Source organism: Schistocerca cancellata, chromosome 6 (genome assembly GCF_023864275.1).
Source record: "Schistocerca cancellata isolate TAMUIC-IGC-003103 chromosome 6, iqSchCanc2.1, whole genome shotgun sequence".
In the NCBI taxonomy this organism is placed as follows: domain Eukaryota; kingdom Metazoa; phylum Arthropoda; class Insecta; order Orthoptera; family Acrididae; genus Schistocerca; species Schistocerca cancellata.
In genome coordinates, this window is record NC_064631.1 from 32,898,839 (window position 1) to 32,925,770 (window position 26,932).

The following is a 26,932-nucleotide window of genomic DNA, read 5'->3' on the forward strand; positions in this document are numbered from 1 at the left end:
AAAATGTGGGTTGGCTCTTAGAATATTACAGCAACCAGGCACTTTTTACAGTGCTATTTATTTATTTATTTAAACATGGCCGTTACCAGTTTCAAACCATCAGGTTCATCTTCAGACAGCTAGTTCACATTTTACATTAGATTTCATCTTTTGTTTCCCCAACTGACGAAACTTCTTTGGGATGATGGTGCCCTATAACCAAAACAAGATGTGAGACAATGTCTTTTCAACTGTAATTGTGCCTCTCAATGATTTTGAGTAATGTAAACAACTTATTATTATTAAAGGGAAGATGTTTCAGTTACTTACGATGAAGGTTTCGTGCCATTATGTTCCAGTGCAGGCTGTTTATCATCTAGCAGCACCGAAAACAGTGTAATGCACTTTGTCTATAAATATGCACATAATGTAAAGCAACACACACACACACACACACACACACACACACACACACACACACACACTAAGAAGTTTCAGCACACGGATGTATGTATACAAAGATGGTGATATTACAACCATAACAATGCCAAAGGCTTCCACTCTCAGAGATATTTCATTATGTACATGTATGTGACAGTAGAAATTTACAAACTGCTAATGTTACATTACTTACTATTTACATTGAAAGAGAACTGATTCAAATTAAGATGAACAAATAAAGCTGTCAGTTATAAAGTGTTACTGCAGTGATATTACGTAAATATTGTGCTATACAGTGCAACAATAGTAAATGTTTTAAGTGCCAGATGTACATAAATAAATATTACAACCATGGACATATTATGGCATTTACTGAAAGCTCAGTAAATGGGTTGGGATGGCTGTGTATATGTAAGTATTACATTTCATCGTTTTTTACTTTAAATTGGAAAGCAGGTGGAGGAAATTTTGAAGAAAGGCTGCATTAGCTAACTCGGTTTGTTCATTGAGGAGATTTTGTGGTGATTTGCTTTTACATACATATATTTCAATCTCCTCAAGCAAATTCCTAAGGTTACCTTTCCCAGCATGGTGCAATACTTGTACATGGTTTTCAATGCTCTTTATTCCGTGACTCTCAGTAGTTGTGTGCGTGGCAAATGTAGATTTTGAAATGTTGTTCAAACGTATGGCATCTATATGCTCTTTGAACCATGTCTTAATGTTTCTTCCAGTTCGTCCTGTATAGTAAGAGGGGCAGCTTAGACAGCTGAGTTTATATATGCCAGATTTTTGTAAGGGGGTGGGGGGTTGTTATTCTTTAAGTTGTAAACTGCTAACTGCTAGAGTTTGTTGTTTGTCTGGAAGCTTATTTTAATGTTTGTATTTTTAAATAGGTTGCTTATTTTATAGGATATGCTCACAAGGAAAGGTAGTGCAATGTATTTTCTGCTGTTTCCTACTGTCTTGAGTAAGTTGCATGGTTGTCTGGTGTGCAGAATTGTTGGCTGATGGTTTTTGGATTCTTTGTGATAGGTTGTATATCATGAGAGGGCTGTATCTATTGTTTGAGGCTATAGGTTTAATGATACTGATTTATTTTTCTTCTTTAACTGGTTCAAGTGGAATTTTGTGTAGATGGTTCAGTGTGGATCTAAAATATGCCATCTTATGCTGGTTTGGATGACAAGATGAGCTATTGATACATATGTCAGTGGTTGTTGGTTTTCTATAACTCTCAAAATAATGTTTATGGTTTTTGTTGGTGGTATTTATGTCTAGGAAATTGGTGCTGTTGTTGGTCTCATGTTGAAGGGTGAATTTAATGTTTTTGTGTACGCTACTCAGATTTGTTGCTGATGTGTCTATTTCCTCAACGATGCCACCAAAAAGTATAATTGTATGATCAACAAATCTTTTGTAGGAGATTTAAAAATACAAACATTAAAATAAGCTTCCTCACACACGACAAACTCCAGCACTTAGCAGTTCACAACTTAAAGAATAACAATCCCCCCCCACCTATTTCAAAAAATCTGGCGTATATAAACTCGTCTGTCAAAGTTGCTCCTATTACGATATTGGACAAACTGGAAGAAGCATTGAGTCACTGTTAAATAAGCTTATAGATGCCATACATTTGAACAACATTTCAAAATTACATTTGCCATGCACACAACTACTAAGTCATGGAATAAAGAGCATTGAAGACCATGTTCAAGTACTGCACCATACTGAGAAAGGTAGCCTTATGAATTTGCTTGAGGAGATTGAAATATATGTATGTAAAAGCAAATCACCACAAAATCTCCTCAATGAACAAACCACATGCTTTCCAATTTAAAGTCAAAGAACTATTATATGTAATATTTATATATGCACATCCATCCCAACCCATTTAATGTGCTTTCGATAAATGCCATAATGTGTCCGTAGTTGTAATATTTATTTATGTAAATCTGGCACTTATCCTTTACTATTGTTCCAATGTATAGCATAATATTTACGTAATATCACTGCAGTAACACTTTAGAACTGACTGCTTTATATGTTCATCTTCACTTTAATCAGTTATCTTTCAATGTAAATAGTAAGTAACGTAACATTAGCTATTTGTAAGTTTCTACTGTAACATACATGTACATAACTCAGAGGGCCATAGACACGGGTTCACAGGTAGATGCCGTGTTCATTGACTTCTGCAAGGCTTTGATAGAGTTCCCCACAGTCGTTTAATGAACAAAGTAAGAGCATATGGACTATCAGACCATTTGTGTGATTGGATTGAAGAGTTCCTAGATAACAGAACGCAGCGTGTAACTCTCAATGGAGAGAAGTCTTCCAAAGTAAGAGTGATTTCAGGTGTGCCGCAGAGGAGTGTCATAGGACCGTTGCTATTCACAATATACATAAATGACCTTGTGGATGACATCGGTAGTTCACTGAGGATTTTTGCAGATGATGCTGTGGTGTATCGAGAGGTTGTAACAATGGAAAATTGTACTGAAATGCAGGAGGATCTGCAGCGAATTGACGCATGGTGCAGGGATTGGCAATTCAGTCTCAATGTAGAGTAATTTAAAATGGAATGATCATATAAAGTTGATCGTCGGTAAAGCAGATGCCAGACTGAGATTCATTGGAAGAATCCTAAGGAAATGCAATCCGAAAACAAAGGAAGTAGGGTACAGTACGCTTGTTCGCCCACTGCTTGAATACTGCTCAGCAGTGTGGGATCCGTACCAGATAGGGTTGATACAAGACATAGAGAAGATCCAACTGAGAGCAGCGTGCTTCGTTACAGGATCATTTAGTAATTGTGAAAGCATTATGGAGATGATAGATAAACTCCAGTGGAAGACTCTGCAAGAGAGATGCTCAGTAGCTCGGTACGGGCTTTTGTTGAACTTTCGAGAACATACCTTCACCGAGGAGTCAAGCAGTACATTTCTCCCTCCTACAGATATCTTATGAAGAGACCATGAGGAGAAAATCAGAGAGATTAGAGCCCACACAGAGGAATACCAACAATCTTTCTTTCCACGAACAATACGAGACTGAAATAGAAGGGGGAACCAATAGAGGTACTCAATGTACCCTCCGCCACACACTGTTAGTTGGCTTGTGGAGTATGAATGTAGATGTAGATAATGAAATATCTCTGAGAGTGGAAGTCTTTGGCATTGTTATGGTTGTAATATCGCCATCTTTGTATCCATACCTCTGTTTGATGAAACTTCTCAGTGTGTGCATATTTATAGACAAAAAAGTGCATTATAGTGTTTCCGGTGTTGCAAGATAAGCAACCTGCACTGAAATATAATGGCATGGATTCTTCATAATAAGTAACCGAAACATCTTCCCTTTAGTAATAATAATTTGTTTACATCACTTGAAATCATTGTGAGATGCAATTACTGTTAAAAAGATATTGTCTCACATCTTGTTTTGGTTGTAGGGCTCCACTACCCCAAGGAAGTTTCGTTAGTTGGGGAAACAAAAGATGAAATCTACTGTAAAATGTGAACTAGCCATCTGAAGATGAACCTGTCAGTTCGAAACTGGTAACGCTGCAGTTTAAATAAATAAATAGCTTTGTAAAAAGTGACTGGTACTGTAATCTTCTATGTAAGAGTCAACCAATAAGAAACTGTGCTAGGAATATTTTCTCTCTCTTACATGCTGTTGTAAATATTTTTATTGATGCAGGTACTACATGTGCCAATCATGGATGGTCCGTACAGTTATGTTAAAATCATTCATGTATTTTTTTAAAAATGATGGTCCAATATAATTGTCCAATGGTATGGAGGACTTCATTATAATGTAATTTAACAAGCAAGGCTTTGTGTGTGTTACCAAATGTTATCATTCATATTCAGTGTGCCCCCCAGCGGGTCCACAACTCTTTTGTGGATACGTGCGTAGCGAGCACGGGACCCCGAGCTGATGTGGCCTTCCTTCCTTTCCGGGCTGCATACCTTCCCTTTCCGCATCCTTACCCATCCCACATCTTCGCCCCTCCTCCCCTCACCTCTGGCTCTTTCCTTCCCTTTCTCCCCATCTGGGAGTATGGTTTGTGCCTACGTCTGGAGACGGACGCTCGTAAATGTAACGCATTCCTCGCCTTCTTTGCTTGTATGTCTTCTTCCTTCCTTTGTCCCTCTCTTTTCCTTACCTCTTCTCCTTACCCTTTTCTCCGCTGCGGCGTTTGAGACCTCTCTTCTTTCCTTTCCCTTTATCTTTCTTCCTCCCTGTGCGTGTCTGAAGGCTGACCCACGCATTTTTGTGCATAGCCGGTGACGGGGTAACGCGTAATTCCCCGCTCCGGGTAGACAGGTAGGACACGTACGTACCCCCTGGTAACGGCCAGGCCCAGGGAGGGGTGATTACCCAAGCTGATACCTTCCGAAAGTGCCGATTGGTCCTTCCGTCCGTTTGTCGGGAGGTGTGACCTGAGGTGTGAACAATCACCTAAGGCGGGAGTGCCCTCAGAGAGGGCCCCCACAAGGGAGGAGCGCGCCATTGGAGACACCGGTAATCATGGGGGATTCTTCCGCAATGGTTTCCTCACCTTCCACTATGTCTGCTCACAAGCTTAAGTTCACTGAGTCTCAGCCACAGCCAGTTCTTCCATCGTTGCCACAGTTCCTTGTTGTTTCTTGGTCTGACGAAGGTCACGACTTCTCCACGGTCAACCCTTTCATTACTCAGAAAGGTGTCGATGCAATTGCAGGTCCTGTAAAGTCTTGTTCCAGATTACGGAATGGCACCTTGTTGTTAGAAACAGTCAGTGCCCTCCAGGCACAAATATTGCTGCGTACTTCACTGCTCCACACCTTCCCTGTCCGGGTTGAAGCGCACCGCACTTTAAATTCCTCACGTGGAGTCGTATATACACCACTGGACTCGCATTCGGGAGGACGACGGTTCAATCCCGTCTCCAGCCATCCTGATTTAGGTTTTCCGTGATTTCCCTAAATCGTTTCAGGCAAATGCCGGGATGGTTCCTTTGAAAGGGCACGGCCGATTTCCTTCCCCATCCTTCCCTAACCCCAACTTGTGCTCCGTCTCTAATGACCTCGTTGTCGACGGGACGTTAAACAACACTCACCACCATCGTATATACACGCTCCCTCGATGGATTGTCTGATGAAGAAATTCAGCACTACCTGTCTGACCAGGGTGTAACGGCTGTTCATAGAGTTATGAAACGGGTTGACACAAACCTCATTCCAACCCGCACTGTCTTCTTGACATTTGACAAAGTTCAACTCCCATCGAAAATCAAAGCAGGCTATGAGATAATTTCCGTTCACCCATACGTCCCAAACCCTACGCGTTGTTATCGGTGTCAGCGGTTCAATCACACCAGCCAGTCCTGTTCCAATCCGGCCAAATGTGTTACGTGTGGCAAGGATGCCCATGAGGGTGCTTGTCCACCTCCATCCCCTCGCTGCATCAACTGTATGGGTGACCACGCTGCTTCCTCTCGAGATTGCCCCGTTTTTAAGGACGAAAAGCTCATCTAGGAAATTAGAGTGAAGGAAAAGGTGTCGACCTTTGCAGCTCGAAAATTATTCGCCAGTCGACAACCCACCGTGCCTCCGACAGGAAAATACAGCACTGTCCTTGCTTCTCCTCGGCCAACAAAGGAGGCGGCCACGCAGACTTGCGACCTCACCTTTAGTGCCACGATCGTCAGATCGGCCAGCGCAAAGATCACCCGTTCAACCTCACCTCTTTCGCCTGCCCACTCTATGGCTCACCCTTCATCGGGTTCTGCTAAATCTCGAGCCCAAAAGTCAGACACCAAGACTTCGAAAAAAGAGCATACTCGTGAAGATTTTTTACATACCCCAACTTCCCAACCATCGGTTCCTCCTTCATCTAAACATCATATTTCCAAGAAGGCTACAAAGAAAACCAGTTCATCTCCTTCTCCGCCAAGGTGTGTCCCATCTACAGCACCACCTGGCGGAAATCACCCTCGGCCGTCTTCTGTGTCGCCGAGGCTCACTGCTGACGGCCGATCAACCGGCCGATCGCTGGTGGCAGGAGCTGCTCCTGAACAACCTATGGATCAGGATCTTCTGCCTTCGGCTGAATGCCATTCCATGCTGTCGGTCGCAAGCTCTGAGCAGTCGTTGAGTTGACAGCACCCTTGGTCACATTCCTCCATTTTCTGTTCACCCTATGTCTATTGTCCACTGGAATATCCGCGGCATTCGAGCCAATCGGGATGAATTGTCTATCCTCTTACGATCCTACTCGCCTGTCATCTTGTGTCTTCAGGAAACAAAGCTGCGTCCCCATGACCGCTTTGTTCTCCCTCATTTTCAGTCCGTCCAGTATGATCTCCCCTCTGTTGAAGGCTCTCCAGCCCATGGAGGACTCATGATTCTTCTCCATGATACTCTCCATTATCACCCAATCCACTTAAACACTTCCTTCCAAGCTGTCGCCGTCCGTCTTTCCCTTTCTGGATACATGTTCTCTCTTTGTACTGTATACATTCCATCATCCACACCAATGGCACGAGCTGATTTCCTTCATCTTCTTGGTCAGCTTCCACCCCCCTATTTGCTGGTTGGGGACTTCAATGCCCACCACCCGCTTTGGGGATCTCCACATCCTTGCCCACGTGGCTCACTGTTGCTAGACGTCTTCCACCAAGCGGATCTAGTTTGCCTCAACACTGGGGTCCCTACATTTTTGTCTGCCTCCACGACAAATTTATCTCATTTGGACCTTGCAGTCGGTACTGTTCCGCTGGCTTGGCGCTTAGAATGGTTCGCCCTTGATGATACACACTCGAGTGACCACTTTCCATGTGTCCTTAGACTGCAGCCTCAGCTGCCATATATGCGCCCGCGACGCTGGAAGTTTGCCCAAGCCGATTGGACACTTTTTTCGTCTCTAGCAAAATTCAATGACCGTCACTTTCCTACCGTCGACAATGAGGTCACTCATATTACAGATGTTATTCTTACAGCTGCGGAACGTTCAATACCATGCACCTCCGAATTGCCCCGGTGCCCCCCAGTTCCTTGGTGGAACGAGGCATGCCGTGACGCAATACGTGAGCGGCGACGTGCTCTTCGCGTTTTCCGCCACCATCCTACTTTGGCCAACTGTATCCGCTATAAGCAGCTCCGTGCGCAATGCCGTCGTGTCATCCGCGATAGCAAGAAGGCAAGCTGGAAATTCTTTACTAGCTCATTTAACACCTTCACTCCCTCCTCGGAAGTTTGGAGTCGGCTTCGACGGTTCTCAGGCGCGCCTAGTTTCTCCCCGGTCTCTGGGCTCACTGTCGCGCATGATACATTAGTGGACCCCTTCGCAATTTCTAACTCATTGGGTCAGCACTTTGCTGAGATTTCGAGCTCTTCAAATTACCCGCCAGCATTTCTCCCGAAGAAACGTGCAGCGGAAGTGCGATCTCTTGCTTTCTCTCCTCCAAATCGCGAAAGTTACAATACTGTTTTCTCCATGCGGGAACTCCAACATGCACTCTCTTCTTCTCGCTCCTCCGCCCCAGGACCGGATGGTATCCACGTCCAAATGTTGCTGCATTTATCAACCCATAGTCTGCGTTACCTCCTTCGCCTATATAATCGAATTTGGACCGATAGTACTTTTCCCAGACGATGGCGGGAAGCTATCGTCGTTCCTATTCCGAAACCTGGAAAGGACAAACATCTCCCCTCTAGCTATCGCCGCATTTCTCTCACGAGTAGTGTCTGTTAGGTTTTGGAGCGTATGGTGAATTACCGTTTAGCTTGGTGGCTGGAATCCCACAGTCTTTTAACACCTGCCCAATGCAGATTCCGAAAGCATCGTTCTGCAATTGACCATCTTGTTGCTCTCTCCACTTATATCATGAACAATTTTCTACGGAAACGCCAAACGGTAGCAAAATTTTTTGATCTGGAGAGAGCATAAGATACCTGTTGGAGGACAGGCGTCCTCCGCACACTGTTCTCTTGTGGCTTTCGAGATCGGCTGCCCCTTTTTCTTCGCGAATTTATGGCAGAGCGCACATTTAGGGTGCGGGTGAACACTACTCTCTCCCGTACTTTCTCCCAAGAAAATGGGGTACCCCAGGGCTCCGTGCTGAGTGTTGTACTGTTTGCCATTGCCATAAATCCAGTTATGGATTGTCTCCTTCCTGATGTCTCGGGCTCCCTTTTTGTGGACGATTTTGCGATCTACTACAGCTCTCAACGGACCAGCCTTCTTGAACGACGTCTTCAAGGATGTCTCGATCGCCTCCACTCTTGGAGCATCGACACTGGCTTCCGTTTTTCTCCCAGTAAGACTGTTTGTGTTAATTTTTGGCAACGTAACGAGTTTCTTCCACCCTCTTTACATCTAGGACCTGTCAACCTTCTGTTTTCTGATGTCGCTAAATTCTTGGGTCTTATGTTTGACAGAAAACTATGCTGGTCCTCCCACATTTCGTATCTTTCAGCTCGCTGTCTGCGATCCCTTAACATCCCCCGTGTCCTGAATGGTACCTCCTGGGGAGCGGACCGAGTGGTCCTTCTCCGCCTCTATCGCGCCTTAGTGCGCTCGAAATTGGACTATGGAAGCATAGTCTACTCCTCTGCTCGGTCGTCTATTCTTCGGCGTCTCGACTCTATCCACCACCATGGATTACATTTAGTGTCTGGAGCTTTTTACACCAGCCCTGTGGAAGGCCTTTATGCTGAGACTGCTGAACCTCCGCTGTCCAATCAGTGAGCAATCCTTCTGAGTCGTTATGCTAACCATCTGTCTTCGATGCCTGCTAATCCAGCCCATGACATTTTTTTCGACACCTCCTTTGATGTAGGGTATGCAGCCCGCCCCTCCTCCCTACTACCACCGGGAGTCCGCTTCCATCAACTGCTCCGTTCTCTTTCCTTCCGCTTTCCTAAAACCTTCTTGACAACTTGGGGTACAGCACCGCCTTGGCTCCATCCCCGGATCTGCCTGCTCCAAGACCTTTGTTGATTTCCCAAGGATGGTACCCCTTCACTTGTTTATCATCGGGCATTTGCTGCTCTATGTGCACAAATGACGGACGCCACATTTATTTACACCGACGGCTCGAAAACATCGTTAGGTGTAGGGAGTGCCTATATTGTTGACGACACCCCAAATCACTTTCGGCTTCCCGACCAGTGTTCGGTTTATACTGCGGAGCTTTACGCTGTTCTCCAGGCTGTCCACTACATCCGCCGCCATCGGCGGATACACTATGTTATCTGCTCAGATTCACTCAGCTCTCTCCTCAGTCTCCAAACTCTTTACCCTGTGCACCCTCTGGTCCACCGGATTCAGGACTGTCTGCGCTTGCTCCACCTGGGGGGCGTCTCGGTGGCGTTCCTCTGGCTCCCGGGACACGTTGGTATCTGCGGAAATGAGGTGGCCGATATTGCAGCCAAGGCTGCAGTCTCTCTTCTTCGGCCAGCTATTCAATCGATTCCCTTCGCCGATCTACGGAGCGTTTTATGTCGTCGTGTTGTTCATTTATGGCACGCGCATTGGTCGACACTTCCCCAAAATAAATTGCGGGACATGAAAACTCTTCCTTGTGCTTGGACCTCTTCCTCCCGAACGTGTCGTCGGGAGTAGGTAATTTTAACTAGACTCCGGATAGGGCACTGTCTTTTTAGCCATCGACATCTTTTAAGCGGCGATCCTCCCCCACTCTGTCCCCACTGCTCTCAGCTGTGGACGGTAAGACACCTTTTAATTGAGTGCCCCTATTTTAATCCGTTACGCGCCCATCTACAGCTGTCGCCTAATATATCGTCCATTTTAGCAGATGACACACGCTCGGCCGATCGCGTTCTAGAGTTCATTAGTGCCAGTGAAATGACGTCAGTCATTTGAGGCCTTTTTTGGGGACAACCAACCCCTTTCTGTAGTGGATTTTTAAGCCTTCCTTCTGCTTTTAGTTTCTCCAATTTTATGACTTTCGTTCCCATTGCTGCTGGTTTCCATTTTTGGTTTTTTACTGCTTCCTAAGTCACAGACCGGGCACTAATGACCATAGCAGTTTTGTGCCCTAAAAAAAAAAATATTCAGTGTGGACTCTGGTAAACATTGATTACTGGGAAATTTCATGCTATTCTGGATTGCAAATTCACTCATTCATACATCGTGTTCCATCAGTCCCATCAGGAAGGAGAGTCTTCAAGGAGTCAAGCTATCAATTAACAGGAAGAAGTTGGCTACTTCTGTAAAGTAGATTAACAACAGCACTAATCTACCCAAACCGATCATTATTGTATTGATTTCTAGATTACTTTGTGTGTGTGTGTGTGTGTGTGTGTGTGTGTGTGTGTGTGTGTGTGTGTGTGTGTGTGTGTGTGTGTGTGTGTGAGAGAGAGAGAGAGAGAGAGAGAGAGAGAGAGAGAGAGAGAGAGGGGGGGGGGTGGGAGGGAGGGGGGGGAGTGGAGAAAAGCAGCTGCTTTGAAAAAAAAAAACTGCAGCTCCTTCTATACTACAAAAGCTTCTGTTATCTAATTCTTCAAACAGAGCATTTTTAGCTTTATACCAACAGCTGTTGGCTGATTTTATACTGTCTGGTACAGGTATTTGAGTTGGACAGAATTAAGTATCCGAGTTCATGTATTCAGATACATTTTGGGAGTGGCTAAAGAAGTATTCTGTTAGGAGATTTTCAATTTCCTGCCTGCTATCTGCTGGCAGCCTGTTCTGGGCTTTTGTCTCAGAATATAAAGCTACATTCTGAACCACAGAGAGGGATGCATAGTCTACATGGGAGTTATTTCTGATAGTAGTATTTGTGGATTGCTGCTTTCATTCTAAATTCATCTAATATTAACCATGAATACCACTAGCAAGTATGTGTATTGGCTGGTAAGAGTAAGAATCCCTAGAACACTGGACAGGCTTCTGCAATATGCTCAATTACAAACTTACACAGTATTCTTATTGCACACTTCTATAGAATAAACACTTCTTTCACCTTAACTGCACTGCCCCAGAAGTCTTCGGCATAGGACAGAATTGAGTGAAAGTATGGTCACAATTTTGCCTGCCAGTCAACATAGTGCATGAGATTTCTGCTGTGCAAGGCAGGCAGAATTGAACCTTTTACTTAACTTATCCAGTTACTTACATTGGTCCTACTTCCGTTAGGTGAACGTTAATATCATCTTATACATCATCTGTACTAACTCTGGAGACCAAAATTATCTGTTGTGCAGGATGAGTCAGCTCAAATACTTCCAGAGCCACTTAAGATATTGTAGTTCCATTTTCGCTCAGATGAATTGTGAAAGAGTCCTCACTAAATCGCATGCAATCTCTTGTCATAGCTGTGTCAATAACAGAGATGCCAGTAAAAACTTAGCTAATTTGAATGGAACAGTAGTAATTTATGTTGTCAGGCTCATAGTTCTAAAAAAGTGAAATTCTGTGGTATTTCACTTTTCAAAATCATTTCACTTTTCAAAATCTAATTACTGGTCTGAGTAATCATAGTATTTAGAGCTCAGGAACTATATGTTTTGAACATGAAGCTGATTGCAGGCTTATGCGAAGTCCATGATTTCAGACCAAAATAAAGAAATACCTCACACCATATAGAGAGAAAACAGAGTATTGCACCACTATGATACTGGTATGAAAGGTGAACAAAGAAAATTTAACTTTCATTCTGCCTGCATCACCTTTGTGTGTGGAGTGCTGAGGTAACTTGAAATGACAGGTAAATGTCTTTCAAACACAATATAAAAAGTGTATGTTGCTATTTTATAGAGAATGTAGAATGGCAGTGGAATACTACACAGAGAGTGAGGAGCAAGCCTGCCATGAGCAGAATGATCAAAATAAATGTTCTGACTGCTGTTACTCATAAGCCATATGTTAGCTCCGGAGAAGCTGCAAGTGTCTCTGGAATATGTCATCTTAGCATTGTACACATTTTGCATGCAGACAGTGTCAAATTGTATCAAAAGTCTTTTCACCTGCAAATAAACCAATGCGTTTGCAAAAGATATGTGGATTCTCTCACTCGGTTTCTAATGTGACATTAGGACAATAGGTTCTTTCTTCAAAGAATTCTCTTTACCTATGGAGCTACCTTTACAAATCAGTGCATAAGAAATGTGCGTTATTAGGCTATTGAGAATCCTCAGTGCTGAAGCAGGTTGAATATCGGAGGTAGTGAGGTGTGTATGTTTGGTCTAGAATTAGTGGAGACTGCATGATTGGTCCTTACTTAATAGGAAAAACCTTAAAAGCTTAGATACATATAATTTCTTGCCAGAGTGCTGCTGGCTATCCTAGAGGTAACATCACTTGAAATATGTAGATGTATGTGGCACCAACACAACAGGTGCCCAGCTCACTACTCACCTATGGTTAGGTGAATATTCATACAGGTCTAGTGATCTCTGTATAATACGTGAAGGCATCAATTGGTCAGCATATGGGCTTAATTTGACACCACTGTAAATTTTTCTCTGGGGTAAACTCAAAGATAAAAGCTATGTACAAGTTCCAACAACCCAAGAGGATTTAAAACAGAATTTTGCAGTGTGTCTAATTATATTAAAGGAACCTGTTCGATCTATACAGAAGTCCTTGCACCAGCAACTGCAAACGTGTGGCAATAGACAGTGGTCATTTCAAACACTTGATGATATAAATGGAGTTTTAAGAAAGTCTTTATAACCACATCCTTTTGTGATTTCCATTTTGTTGTCATTGCTGATGTAATTTTTCATTGTAAGTGTCGTCCGGTAATTTAATGATTCATTCATATTCCTGCCTGCTGTGGGCACCATCTCTGGGGCTGACTTCTGCCACAGCAGAACACACAAGCAAGAGCAATATAGTTGCTCTGCAGCTGCATGGCAGGACATGGAGCAGCATGCTATTACAATGAGGAATCCGGTATATGGGAGTGAACCGGCAACACCAACTTGGAACTGGCATCAAGGGTTCATGGACAACAGAAGAGATGATTTTGTGTACAGCACCAGGCCCACGCATGGCGCATCAACTGAGCTTGTTTATGTCCTGGCGTGACTGGCCCAGTTAGTCGACCAGTGATAGCACCGCCATGTAGATAAATGTCGGGGAATCTGCTGTCATCAGGTGGAGACTCTGTGAAACAAAAGAGTATCAAGACAGTCAGCAGTACTTGAAGACAGATAGCAACTTTCTAAGAGAGCACCCAGCTGTATGAGGTGAAGGAGGAAGTTGTGGGGCAAAGCAGTGTGGCAGCCTGATAGATTTGCAGTGTGGACTTGTGGTGGCTTGCTGTGTACATGGGCCACTGACTATGGTGGAGCAGCAGATGGTGCTTGCTTTGTGGATCCAGGGAATAAGGCAAAGCCGGATTCAAGTTGCAGTAGTTACAGTGTTGTTTGACTAAGACAGTTAAAGGAGATTGTGCCAATTGTGATCAGTGTAATCTTTGTAGTGAAGACAACTGTGTCTGGCTTGGCCAGTTTGTCATGAAAGGGATCACATTGTAATTATAGTGAGACCGTAGTGGGATGTAGTGTATAAGTTGAGAACCTGTATATTGTAATTGTATTGTCTGTACTGACTGTCACCATCCTGCTATTTTCATTCATTTTGTGTAGCCAAGTTTAACCTGTTTTGGTGTGTTTTGTTACTTACATTGTGTTCTCTTGTTAACTGTGCATTTAGTATTAGTTAGTGTCAGTTTTTGGTTGGGTATATTTAAGATTTTTGTCCTGGGAAAAGGTTGATTATTGTGTGCTTTCTTTATCTCTCTTACTGTTGTATTATTTGTGGTGTATTATTTTGTGCCTCATTTATTGTATGACGTCTCTTAGAAAAGCGTCTGACCTTTAGCCAGGAAAAAAACTGGCTTACCTAGAGCAGTGGACACCTAATCACCCTCAAAGTAATTCACTTGGGACTCGAAACACTTCTCCCAGTGGTGCCGCCATTGCTGGAAGCATGCTGAAAAAGCCTCTTTCGAAATGAAGTTTAACTTGGCTGGCCTTGCTGCCACTATGTCCTCTCTTGTCTGAAATGATGTTCCTTTCAGTGAGCTCTTGAGTTTGGGGAACAGCCAGAGGTTGCAAGGGCCCATATCAGAAGAGTAAGGAGCCTGTTGAAGCACAGGAATCTGGTTTTTGCCAAAAATGTCTGAATCAGGTGCAAGGAATGTACTGGAGAATTGTTGTGATTCAGGTGCCAGTATCCTGTTGACTGCAAGTCTGGTCTCTTGTCCCACACACCATCACATAGGCAATGGAGGACATTCCTGTTATACTCTTTAGTGGTAGATTGACCCTGTAGTGCATACTCATTGTGTACCACACAATGGCACTCAAACAAAGCAGTCAGCATCACTTTGATGTGGCTGCACAGTTGATGGGCCTTCTTTGGTCTTGGTGACGAGGAATGCTTCCACTGTGATGACTGGGATCTGGTTTCTGTGTCATACCCATACACTCAGGAGTCGCTACCAGTGATTACGGTGTTCACAAAGTCAATCACTCTGGCACCCAGCTTGTCCTGTGAGACTTCAACGCAAAGTTGCTGTTGCTCTGCCATCAGCAGCTTACTCTCTCTTCATGACCAAACCTTCAGTCACAATGCAAAGTGTTGAAAAAGTGCTGATGCCTACCTCTTCTGCTATTCGACAGTCCCACATCACCACAGTGTTCACTTTGGCAATGACCTGGTCATTTTAGCATGTTGATGGCCGACAGGAGCACAGCTCGCTCTCCAGCAATGTGCAGCTGTCTTCAAACTGGTTGTACCACTCCGTAATCTATGTGATGCCCATATCATTGTCACCAAAAGCCGTCTGATTCTTCTGAATGGTTTACACCTGCCTGTCACTCAGTTTCAGGGAAAATTTGATGCAATAGCGGTGCTCCAGTCATTCCGACATTTCCCTTGGAATGAAAATCCAACACGAGCACTGCACACTATCACACTCAACTGCTGTATTCCAGCAACTGACTGTCGACAGGCAGGAAAAAATTCGCACATGCACGTGAAGGTTCAAGATCAGCTTATACAAGCATGCTGGATTCAAATCCATCAGATTCTCACTCAAGAAAAGAAAAGTAAAGGAGAGAGGGAGGGGAGGGGAGGGGGAGAGAGAGAGAGAGAGAGAGAGAGAGAGAGAGAGAGAGAGAGAGAGAGAGAGAGAGAGAGAGAGAGGGGGGGGGGGGGGGGGGGGGAGGGGGGGGGAGGGTAGGGGTTTGGACATTTTTCTAACAGACCTTGTAAGGTTGAAGAAATAGAAAGGGGTAGATAATTATATCATGTGTTTTATCATGAGAGATATCAGGTTTTTGCATTTTGATAATTTAGCACTGAATGCTTAGTTTGTGTCATCTTGTGTGTTTGCTCATAGTTGTTGAAATTGATTAATAAATTTCTTTAAATGATGTTACGGATTTACACTGACAAAACCTCCAGCCATTTTCCACTCCCACCATTTCCTGCTCCACAGTGTGTATCTTGATATTAAATTCTTAGCTCAAAGCTGTTATTAAACAGTCTCTACTCTTCGATTCTGTGTTTTACAAATCCTTTCATTTTTTATCATGCTTCTTTCTTTCAAGGAAATTGGCAGAAATATGAGCAGAACTGTTATCATAGTTAACTGGTGAATCATCCTTAGATACCATATCCTTTGCCTTCTGGTTGATGTGCCGGTCTAGGCATATGTTGCCAAGTGTTTTAGAACAATTTCTAAATTTAATTTTTCTCATCTTTTCTGCTTTTGTAAATACATTCTCTTGACGCTGTTAGGCTGGTGTGCCCCACCAGCCTGGTGCAACAGTTTTGTATAACATCCTCATAAGACGCAGATCAGTTTCATGTATAAAACAGATAACTCTTATTATAATTTCTCTAAAACTAATCAGATTTTGTAAAGAGAGATGCCATTGAATCTGTATGATTTAGAACTATGAAACTAGCAGCAGAAATTACTATAGTTCCACCTGAAAAAATGAAGTTGATTCTGATCTCTGCAGGTAATATAGCTATATGAATGTTAGCGAGAAATTTTCATCATTCTTTTGGGTGGAAACAAAATTATATCTTTTAAACTGATCAGGAAACAAGATGAACAGCTTATCTTAATCATCTTGTATAATATGCCTTTCTTCATTTTTGGTTCTTAATATTCTTCATCATATTTTCAACTTTCTGTGCCATTTTCATTGCTCATTTTGTGGGCATATTTGCTTTGGACAATCTCTGTGTGAAGTATTTTCTTGCCTACAAATTATTAAATAAGTGAAATTTCCAACTAACTAGATCCAAATGTAAGAATGAAACAGAATTTGGTTCCGGAAAAAAAAGCAAATGAATCAATGGCACTTCTGTGTTTTGTACAACTATTTACATATCTACTAATCTTAAGATTTGCAAACTTTACCAGCTACATCTGACTTAACTTAATTTTTTTTTATTCTGCTTCTATGGTAGTGAATGCTGCCAATTCTATAATTGTCTCTTCTTTTTTATTTGCAGCAAGATTGTGGTCTGTACACGAAAGAACTGGTGTATCCAATATTGGCCTGCTTCACTGACTCAGATCTGAGAGTGCGTTACTATGCCTGTGAATCATTGTACAATGTTGTCAAAGTGGCTCGAGGTTCAGTTCTTATCCATTTCTCTGACATTTTTAGTGCTCTCAGTAAGCTAGCAGCTGATCCAGACCAAAATGTCAAGAATGGAGCAGAACTGTTGGACAGACTTATGAAGGTAAGCAGTATTCCAAATTAATTTATTTGTGTGTTATTTGGGGACATCTGTAGTTCTTTATTCATTTCCTGCCAGGTGATTTTGCAATAGTTAGGAGAAAGTAAGCAGGAGGTATAGAATACCTATTTTCCATAGTAATCAATTATTGGTGTTTCATTATATTCATTACGCAGTGAATGAGATATGCACGTACAATGAACCATGGACCTTGCCGAAGTGGGGTAGCTTTCATGCCTCAACGATACAGATTTCTGTACCATAGATGCAACCACAATCTGTGAAGAGGCCAGACTAACCTTTGATTCCTGACGAGTACAGCAGTCTTTTGAGTAGTTGCAGGGACAACAGTCTGAATGATTGACTGTTCTGGCCTTGTACCATTATCCAGAAGGCCTTGCTCAGATGCTGTGAACAGTTGAAAGCAGCGGAAACTACAGCCATTGTTTTTCTCTGTGGCATGTAGCTCTACTGTGTGTCTTATATGTCATGACACCGTCTTCAGTATAATATTCCTGATGTAAAATAGTCCCCTGTTTGTCTCTTGGTGGGGGGGTACTCAGGTGTATGTTATTAGCAGTAAAAACAAGACTGGTAGTCTACATGTCGGAGTGGGAATATTAAACCCCTTAAACATGTAGGTAGAGTAGATAATTTAAAAAAGAGAGATGGCTAAGTTGAAGTGCGATATAGTGAGAACTGATGAAGTGCAATGGCAGGAAAAACAGAAATTCTGGTTAAGTGAGTGCAGAGTTATCAACAAAACCTCAAGTGGGAATAATCCAGGAGTGGGTCTAATAATGAGTAAGAAAATAATAATATGGGTAAGCTTCTGTGAACAGCATAATGAATACATTATTGCAGCCAAGACAGACACAAAGCCAACACACACACCATAATAGTACAATTTTATATGCACAATAGTTTGCAGAGGAAGAAGAGATTGAATGTATGTATGATGTAAGGATAAAAGTAGTTATTCATATAGTTAAGGGAAATGAAAATTTGTGATGGGGGGACTGGAATTCAGTTGTAGAAAAAGAGAAGGGAAGGAAAATTAATACTAGAAATAGACTGCGAGAAAGGAATGAAAGGGGAAGCTACCCGATAGAATTTTGCTTGGAGCACAATGCAATCATCATAAAAATTTGGTTTATGAATCATGAAAGAAAGCTGTATACTTGGAGGAGACCTGGAGATGCCAGAAGGTTTTGGATAGATTATACACTGAAGCACCAAAGAAACTAGTATAGGCCTGCATATTCAAATACAGAGATATGTAAACAAGCAGAATAAAGTGCTGCTGTCAGCAATGCCTATATAAGATAACAAGTGTCTGGCACAGTTGTTAGATTGCTCACTGCTGCTATAATGGCAGGTTATCAAGATTTAAGTGAGTTTGAACGTGATGTTATAGTCTGCGCACTAGTGAAAGGACACAGCATGTCTGAGATAGTGATGAAGTGGGCATTTTCCTGTACAACCATTTCATGAGTGTACCATAAATATCAGGAACCCGGAAAAACATTAAGTCTCCAACATCACTGCAGCAGGAAAAAGATCCTGCAAGAACGGGACCAACGATGACTGAAAAGAATCATTCAGTGTGATAGAAGTGCAATCCTTCTGCAAATTGCTGCAGATTTCAATGCTGGGCCATCAGCATGTGTCAGGGTATGAACAATTCAGTGCAACATCATTGATATGGGCTTTTGGAGCCAAAGTCCCCTTGTGTACCCTTGATGACTGCACAACACAAAGCTTTACATCTCATCTGTATCCATCAACACCGACATTGGACTGTAGATGATTGGAAACATGTTGCATGGTCGGACGAGTCTCGTTTCAAATTGTATTGAGTGTATGGGTATGGAGACCTCATGAATCCATGGACCCTGAATGTCAGCAGGGGACTGTTAAAGCTGGTGGAGGCTCTGTAATGGTGCGGGGCATGTGCAGTTGGAGTGATGTGGGACCCCTGATACGTCTAGATACAACTCTGACAGGTGACACACAAGCATCCTGTCTGACCACCTGCATGCATTCTGACTGACGTGGGCAATTCGAGCAGGATGATGACACCCCACACGTCCAGGATTGCTGTAGAGTGGCTTCAGAAACACTCTTCAGAGTTTAAACAGTTCTGCTAGCCACCGAACTAGCACTACTTCATAGTCAAGTCCATGCCACGTTGTGTTGCGGCACTTCTGCGTGCTTGTGGGGGGGAGGGGGGAGGCGGGGGGCCCTACATGATATTAGGCAGGTGTACCAGTTTCTTTGGCTCTTCAGTGTATAATGCCAAGACAGATATTGCAAAACATTTCTACATCTACATCCATACTCCGCAAGCCACCTGACGGTGTGTGGCGGAGGGTACCTTCAGTACCTCTATCAGTTCTCCCTTCTATTCCAGTCTCTTATTGTTCGTGGAAAGAAGGATTGTCGGTATGCCTCTGTGTGGGCTCTAATCTCTCTGATTTTATCCTCATGGTCTCTTCGCGAGATATACGTAGGAGGGAGCAATATACTGCTTGAGTCTTCGGTGAAGGTATGTTCTCGAGACTTTAACAAAAGCCCGTACCAAGCTACTGAGCGTCTCTCCTGCAGAGTCTTCCACTGGAGTTTATCTATCATCTCAGTAACGCTTTCGCGATTACTAAATGATCCTGTAACGAAGCGCGCTGCTCTCCGTTGGATCTTCTCTATGTCTTGTATCAACCCTATCTGGTACGGATCCCACACTGCTGAGCAGTATTCAAGCAGTGGGCGAACAAGCGTACTGTACCCTACTTCCTTTGTTTTCGGATTGCATTTCCTTAGGATTCTTCCAATGAATCTCAGTCTGGCATCTGCTTTACCGACGATCAACATTATATGATCATTCCATTTTAAATCACTCCTAATGCGTACTCCCAGATAATTTATGGTATTAACTGCTTCCAGTTGCTGACCTGCTATTTTGTAGCTAAATGATAAAGGATCTATCTTTCTGTGTATTCGCAGCACATTACACTTGTCTACATTGAGATTCAGTTGCCAATCCCTGCACCATGCGTCAATTCGCTGCAGATCCTCCTGCATTTCAGTACAATTTTCCATTGTTACAACCTCTCGATACACCACAGCATCATCTGCAAAAAGCCTCAGTGAACTTCCGATGTCATCCACCAGTTCATTTATGTATATTGTGAATAGCAACGGTCCTATGACACTCCCCTGCAGCACACCTGAAATCACTCTTACTTCGGAAGACTTCTCTCCATTGAGAATAACATGCTGCATCCTGTTATCTAGAAACTCCTCAATCCAATCACACAATTAGTCTGAGAGTCCATATGCTGTTACTTTGTTCATTAAACGACTGGGGAACTGTATCGAATGCCTTGCGGAAGTCAAGAATCATGGCATCTACCTGTGAACCCGTGTCTATGGCCCTCTGAGTCTCGTGGACGAATAGCGCGAGCTGGGTTTTTCGAAACCCATGCTGATTCCTACAGAGTAGATTTCTAGTCTCCAGAAAAGTCATTATACTCTAACATAATACGTGTTCCAAAATTCTACAACTGATCGATGTTAGAGATATAGGTTTATAGTTCTGCACATCTGTTAGACGTCCCTTTTTAAAAAGGGTGATGACCTGTGCCCTTTTCCAATCCTTTGGAATGCTACGCTCTTCTAAAGACCTACGGTACACCGCTGCACGAAGGGGGGCAAGATGTAGACTCTGGCGATAATTTATTGGTTATAAACTGGACATTATAACTGACAAAATTACAAAACGATGGGAAATTATGGAGGTGGGTCCTGGACTAGTTGAAAGAACCAAATTTAGTTGAGAGTTTCAAAGGGAGAATTAGGTGATGATTGACTGAAACAGGGGGAGGGAATACTATAAAAGACAAATGAGTAGGTGTGGGAGATGAAATAGTGAAGGCATCAGAGAATCAAATAGGCAAAAAGACAAAGCCACCAAACTTTTGCCTCATGGGGCAAAGTCACTAGGTACACAATTGGCAGGCTGGAAAGGACAGAAGTTATACTTCCATGAAGACTTCGTACCTCCCTCCAGTCAGCCAACATCTGAGTCTTCCTCTGCAAATCGGAAAGGCTCCAAGAAGTCAAACAAAGGCAAGCAGTCTTCTCCTTCACCGACTCTGAGGTCCTCTTCGATGGTGTCACCACATGGTACCCTCACCCGGCTGAGCCCTGTGTCTCCAATGTGCACCAGCAAACATTTTTCTACCCTGGGCTCCAAGGCTGACAGAAGGAGAATGCCGATGCTTCTGTAGACATCATGGAGCACGATCCTCCTGCCTCTGTGTGTGCTCTGGAGCAGCGAGTCTTCAAAAGCTGCCATTTGTCAGCCTTCTGGAAACAAAAATTCTTCCTCACAACTGCTCTTAGCTCTCGTCCATTTTGACCTTCCCCTCAAGGACAGCATTCCATTCCTGGGGGAATCGTGCTGCTCATACAGGATGACATTCATAGTCAACCCATCTTCCTGACTACCCACCTTCAAGCTGTTGTAGTTTGCCTTTTCCTTCCTCACTTGACCTTTTCCCATTGCACCATTTACATCCCTCCGTCATTCAGTGTCACCAGGGCAGACTTCCTCCAGCTTATTGGGCAGTTAGTTCACCCATTTCTGCTGCTTGGTGGCTTTAATGTGCACCATCCCCTTTGGGCTTCTCCCAGAACCTGTCAGTGTGCTGCCCTCTTGGCTGCCTTCTCAATCAACTTAACCTCTTCTGCCTTAAAACAGGAGCACCCACGTTCCTTTCAGACTCCACACACACCTATTCCCATTTGGGAATAGCCTTCTGCACTACCCTGCTTGCCCATCATCTCAAGTGGTCTGTTCTCTCTGACACATACTCGAGTGACCATTTCCCATGTGCTATCCGTTTACTGACTCCTACCCCACCTATGTGCACACCCAGATGGCAGCTTACAAAGGCTGACTGGAGGCTTTACTCCTCCCCAGTGACCTTCAACAAACATTTTCCCAATTGTGATGACCATGTAGAATATCTTACAAACATTATCCTTATCGCTACAGAACATTCAATTCCTCAAACTTCCTCTTTACCACACCTAGTCTCAGTCCCTTGAGGGATTGAGGCGTGCCGTGACACAGTTTGCATGTGGAGACATTCTCTCCATGTTTTTAACCCTCCTCCTACAATGGCAAACTGCATTCATAATAAACAGTTTTGTGCACTGTGTCATTGCTTTCTTCAGGATAACAAAGAAGGATTTCATTCACTAATTCTTTTAACAGTTCCACTCTCTCTTCCATTGTGTGGGCCGACCTCCGACAGCTCTCTTGGACCAAGATCCATTCCCCAACTTCCGGCTGACAGTAGCTGACGATGTCATCGAACATACGGATTCTGCCTTGTTGGACACGTTTATTAAACCTATAATGGCCTGTCTCTCATCAGTCATCTGCAGCTCCCTTTTCATTGACAATTTTGCCATCTATTGCAGTTCTCCATGGACCTGTCTCATTGAGCAGTGTCTTCAGTGGTGTCTCAAAGGTCTTTACTCATGGAGCATCGACAATGGCTTTCGTTTTTCCAGTGACAAAACTGTTTGTATGAATGTCTGGTGGTTTCTTCCACCATCTTTACATGTTGGGCCTGTTGCTCTTCCGTTCATTGAAACTATGAAATTTATGGAGCTCATGCTCAATAGGAAACTTTCTTGGTCCTCCAACGTGTCTTACCTGGCAGCCCACCGTACCCGGTACCTCAATTTCCCACGTCCACAGTGGTACTTTCTGGGGAGCAGATCGAACCACCCTCCCCCCGTTTCTATCAGTCCCTTGTTTGTTTGAAACTAGACCATGGGTGTTTCGTTTATGCATCTGTACATCCGTCCCTCTTACCCTGTCTCAATACTTTCCACCATTGTGGCATCAGTTTGGCCACTGGCAGCCTTTTACATTAGCCCGGTTGAGAGTCTGTATGCTGAAGCTGGCGAACTACTGCTGTCCTACCACTGTGACTTTCTCCTCAGCAGATATGCATTCAGTTTGTCAGGACTGGCCACCTATCCTGTGCCTTCTTCGATGACTCCTTCAGTCGCCAGTATGGGGTGCATACCTCTTCTCTGTTACCTCCTGGAGTTTGCTATTTGCTCGTACTCTGGCAGCTTAACTTTACACTACCTGCAACCTTCCTGGTTGGTGTAAACCCTTCACCATCCTGGATTCATGCAGCTGCCCATGTTCACCTTGGCCATCATTTGCTTCCTAAGGACACTACTCCAGCCTCACTCTATCACCTTCAGTTTCATTACCTTCGCACGGAACTTCGTATTAGTTCCTTTGTGTACACAGAGGGCTCCCAGACTGATTGGGGTGTTGGGTGTGCCTTCATCATTGGCACTGACATTTTACAGTATCAGCTCCCTAAACACTGCTGAGTAGTTATAGCAGAGCTCTTTGCCATGTTCCAGGCCATGCAGTACATCCAGTGACACAGGCTTTTCAGTTGCATCATGTGCTCCGACTCTCTCAGTGCCCTTCGAAGCTTTGTGTGCTGTATACCGTCCCTCTATTCCATAGTGCAACGGGTCCAGGACAGGTGTCACTCACTCACCCTTGATGGAGCCACAGTGATTTTCATGTGGGTTCCTGGTTGCGTTGGTCTGACAGGATATGAGGCTGCTGATGCTGCTGCCAAGGCTGCAGTCCTCGTACCTCAGCCCACTAGTTTTTTCATTTCCTCAGACGATCTCTGGGTTGCCACCTGTCAGTAAGTGGTGTCGCATTAGCATCATTACTGGTGTTCCCTTCATGGGAAAAAGCTCCAGGTTATTAAGCCTCTCTCAGCGGCTTGGATGACCCTCTCTCGGCCCTCTCGCCATAAGGAGATCATTTTAGTTAGGTTGCGTATTGGGCATTGTCTTTTTAGTCATTGCCATTTGTTAAGTGTTGCTCCCCCACCACTTTGTACTCATTGCACTCAACCCTTGATGGTCCACCATATCCTGATGGAATGCCCTTTTTTTAACCACTTACGTTCTTATTTGTGTTTGCCATCTGAGTTATCGGCCGTTTTAGCGCACCATGCGCAGGCTGTCGCCCGCATTTTAGTTTAATCCATGGTAACAATATGGTGAAGGCCATTTAAGTTTTAGTTCAACACCTATGTTTCTCTATGGCGTATCTTATAGACCTTTCTCCACATCCCTGTTTTTAACTGTCTTCTCTTCCATCAGTTGGGATTAACATGTAGTCATGTTTACCTCCTCTCCTTGTCTTCATGTTCTACAGTTCTGATGTGGCCCGTATCACTCTAGCTGTTTTTGTGCCCTAAAACAGAACTAAACAAACAACTGCAGAATGGGAAGTATGTACGTTAATAGTGACAAAATGTGAAGACAGTTTATGTTTGATAAATTTTAATCCAACACATTCTCTCTGCCACACATAACTAAGCTTCTATCTCAAATGTGTAACATTTGTTTATATTTTTTTAATATGTGCACCAACTTGTATTGTATGCTAACTCATGTTTTCTGTTGTTAATTTGGTAGGATATTGTGACAGAAAGTGCCTCATTCGACCTTGTAGCCTTTGTACCTGTGTTAAGGGATATGATGTACACAAAAAACACATTTACGAGGCAGTTCGTTATTTCTTGGGTGTCAGCTCTGTATGCAGTTCCTGACATTGATCTCATTCCATTTTTACCAGAAATATTGGATGGTTTATTTCGAATTTTGGAAGATCCTACACAGGAAATTAAAAAAATGTAGGTATATACTTACAGATTTCTTGTAGAAGGATAATTTAGTATATGATAGTACTATTGTTTCAAATTAAATATCCTTCTTCTGTTTCAGTGTAACTTTAACTGTCATTTTTAGATTAATATTGATTGTGGTGGCACATACAATCTTCTGTCACAACTTTTTATTCCATACAGGTGTGTGATTGATTTTGGAATTTATTACTTTCTTCTGAAGGCTTTATGATCTATTTCTTTGGCTGCATCTGCTTCAGTTTTTCACATAGCAATTAACATGAAATTAATTATGGCTGCAATCAACGATATTTGTTCTTCCCAAAGGACACGGCTGTGAGAAAGAAGGTAATTAGTATTTTATTTAGTTACAAGCTGTTTTTAAATGCTTTTCACAATGCTACCTTTCAAAATGTGTATATTTACACTGTATGGTTGTAAACACAGTTCTTATTAGCTTTTTGCTAGAAGGGAAAAACTGAGGCAGATAATCAAAAGAAAGTTATTGTATTTGTAAGTTGTAATTTTATTGTGAAACTTATTGATGTCTGAATAAGTTTAGCAACTAGTTACAAGCAAACTCATTAGTCAACGGATGAATGGTGTATGAATTCATAGGCATCAAGCAAAGCAGATTTGACTCAAATGCCTTATCAAAATTGAACATTACCATATGTAATATGTAAAAATTTTGACATAGGTTGATGAGAACAGATATTTTAACAACTTGACAAATGTTACCATATGAAAATACGAGAACAACCATAGAAATGTAAAAACAAAATACCACTCTCTTTATCAATGTGTGATAAAAAATGCAAAAATTGTGCGGTAAAAAAAAATTAGCATTTGCTGCATACTTTTCACTACCAACCACACAAGCAACCATAAAAATCAGTGTTGAACTCACAGGTGTTCAACCAAGCATTGTCACACATCACAGAGGTTTTACTTGTCCTCGTATCACAAGAGAATCCATTGTGGTGACCTTACACGCTATATGTGATAATGGAAGACTGGAGAGATTGAAATATGTTTCTATATGAGCTATTAAATTTATGTGAAATGATATTGAACGCTTTTTGGTGTATCAAATGAGGGAAAAAGTTATGGAACATGCTCAAGATAATGAGAAACAGACACAGTGTATGGTTTGTGCCAAGTTAATGTGTTAATGTAAGGACAGAGTATATGAAATGAAGTGCATTACGAGATGAAATTAAAGAGAGACTGCTTGATCCAACTATTAAAAAGAATTTATCTTTTTAGATAATGAGACTGGGTTGTTGGCCAGTATTCACCTAAAGAAGTGAAATGTTTAGTATTTTCAATAGACACATGCATGCTGTTTCACAATTCATTTTTCATACTTCTAGCAGTTGCAGAGGGGATTTAGTAGATAAAGTCTTACATAGGAACCCATGTCCAAGGATGTCATCCAACAATGCTACAGAGTGCCAAAGTTATCACCTGTAAGAGTAAGTACATATGCGGGGTGATGCCATGATAATGTTACAGATGTACTAGGGTAATGGAGAATGATAAATTTATCAGTTTGAGGTAAGGGTTCCTGTACCAGAAATGAACAATTCAAAAGTTATAAGCAGAAAACCGTTCTGATACCTCTGACAGCAGAATACACATACTGGTATTGTTGTAGCTGACATTGTAAGGTAAACAACTTTCAGAGCTGGTAGTGTGGACCAAAATAAGAAAAAAAATGTCCAGTAAAGATGGGTTCTAAATGCATACCTTAATAGCTATGAGCACTTGTTCAATAGAGATGATTTGTTTCACAGTAACGAAGATGAACAAGTGCTCGTTAACTCCACAGGCATATATTTTGGAGCTGATGTTTACTAGACATTTTTCCTTGTTTTGGTCCAGACTATTGCCTCTGTAAGTTACCTATCCTACAATTCTAGCAACAACACTACTAGTACCAGTACATGTATTTCACTGTCAGATGTATCAGTAGGTTTTTGCTTGTAACTTTTGACTTTTTCATTTCTGGTGCAGGG

General features: G+C 42.7%; 1 protein-coding gene across 1 annotated transcript in view; it reads left to right on the top strand.

Moving 5' to 3' along the window:
* Positions 1-26,932, top strand: part of LOC126191281 (protein VAC14 homolog) — a 170,540-nt gene that overhangs the window by 6,707 nt on the left and 136,901 nt on the right. The window contains exons 3-4 of the mRNA XM_049932089.1: positions 16,927-17,160; positions 24,703-24,920. Of these exons, the coding sequence (XP_049788046.1) occupies positions 16,927-17,160; positions 24,703-24,920 (452 nt within the window). The remainder of the gene's footprint in view (positions 1-16,926; positions 17,161-24,702; positions 24,921-26,932) is intronic.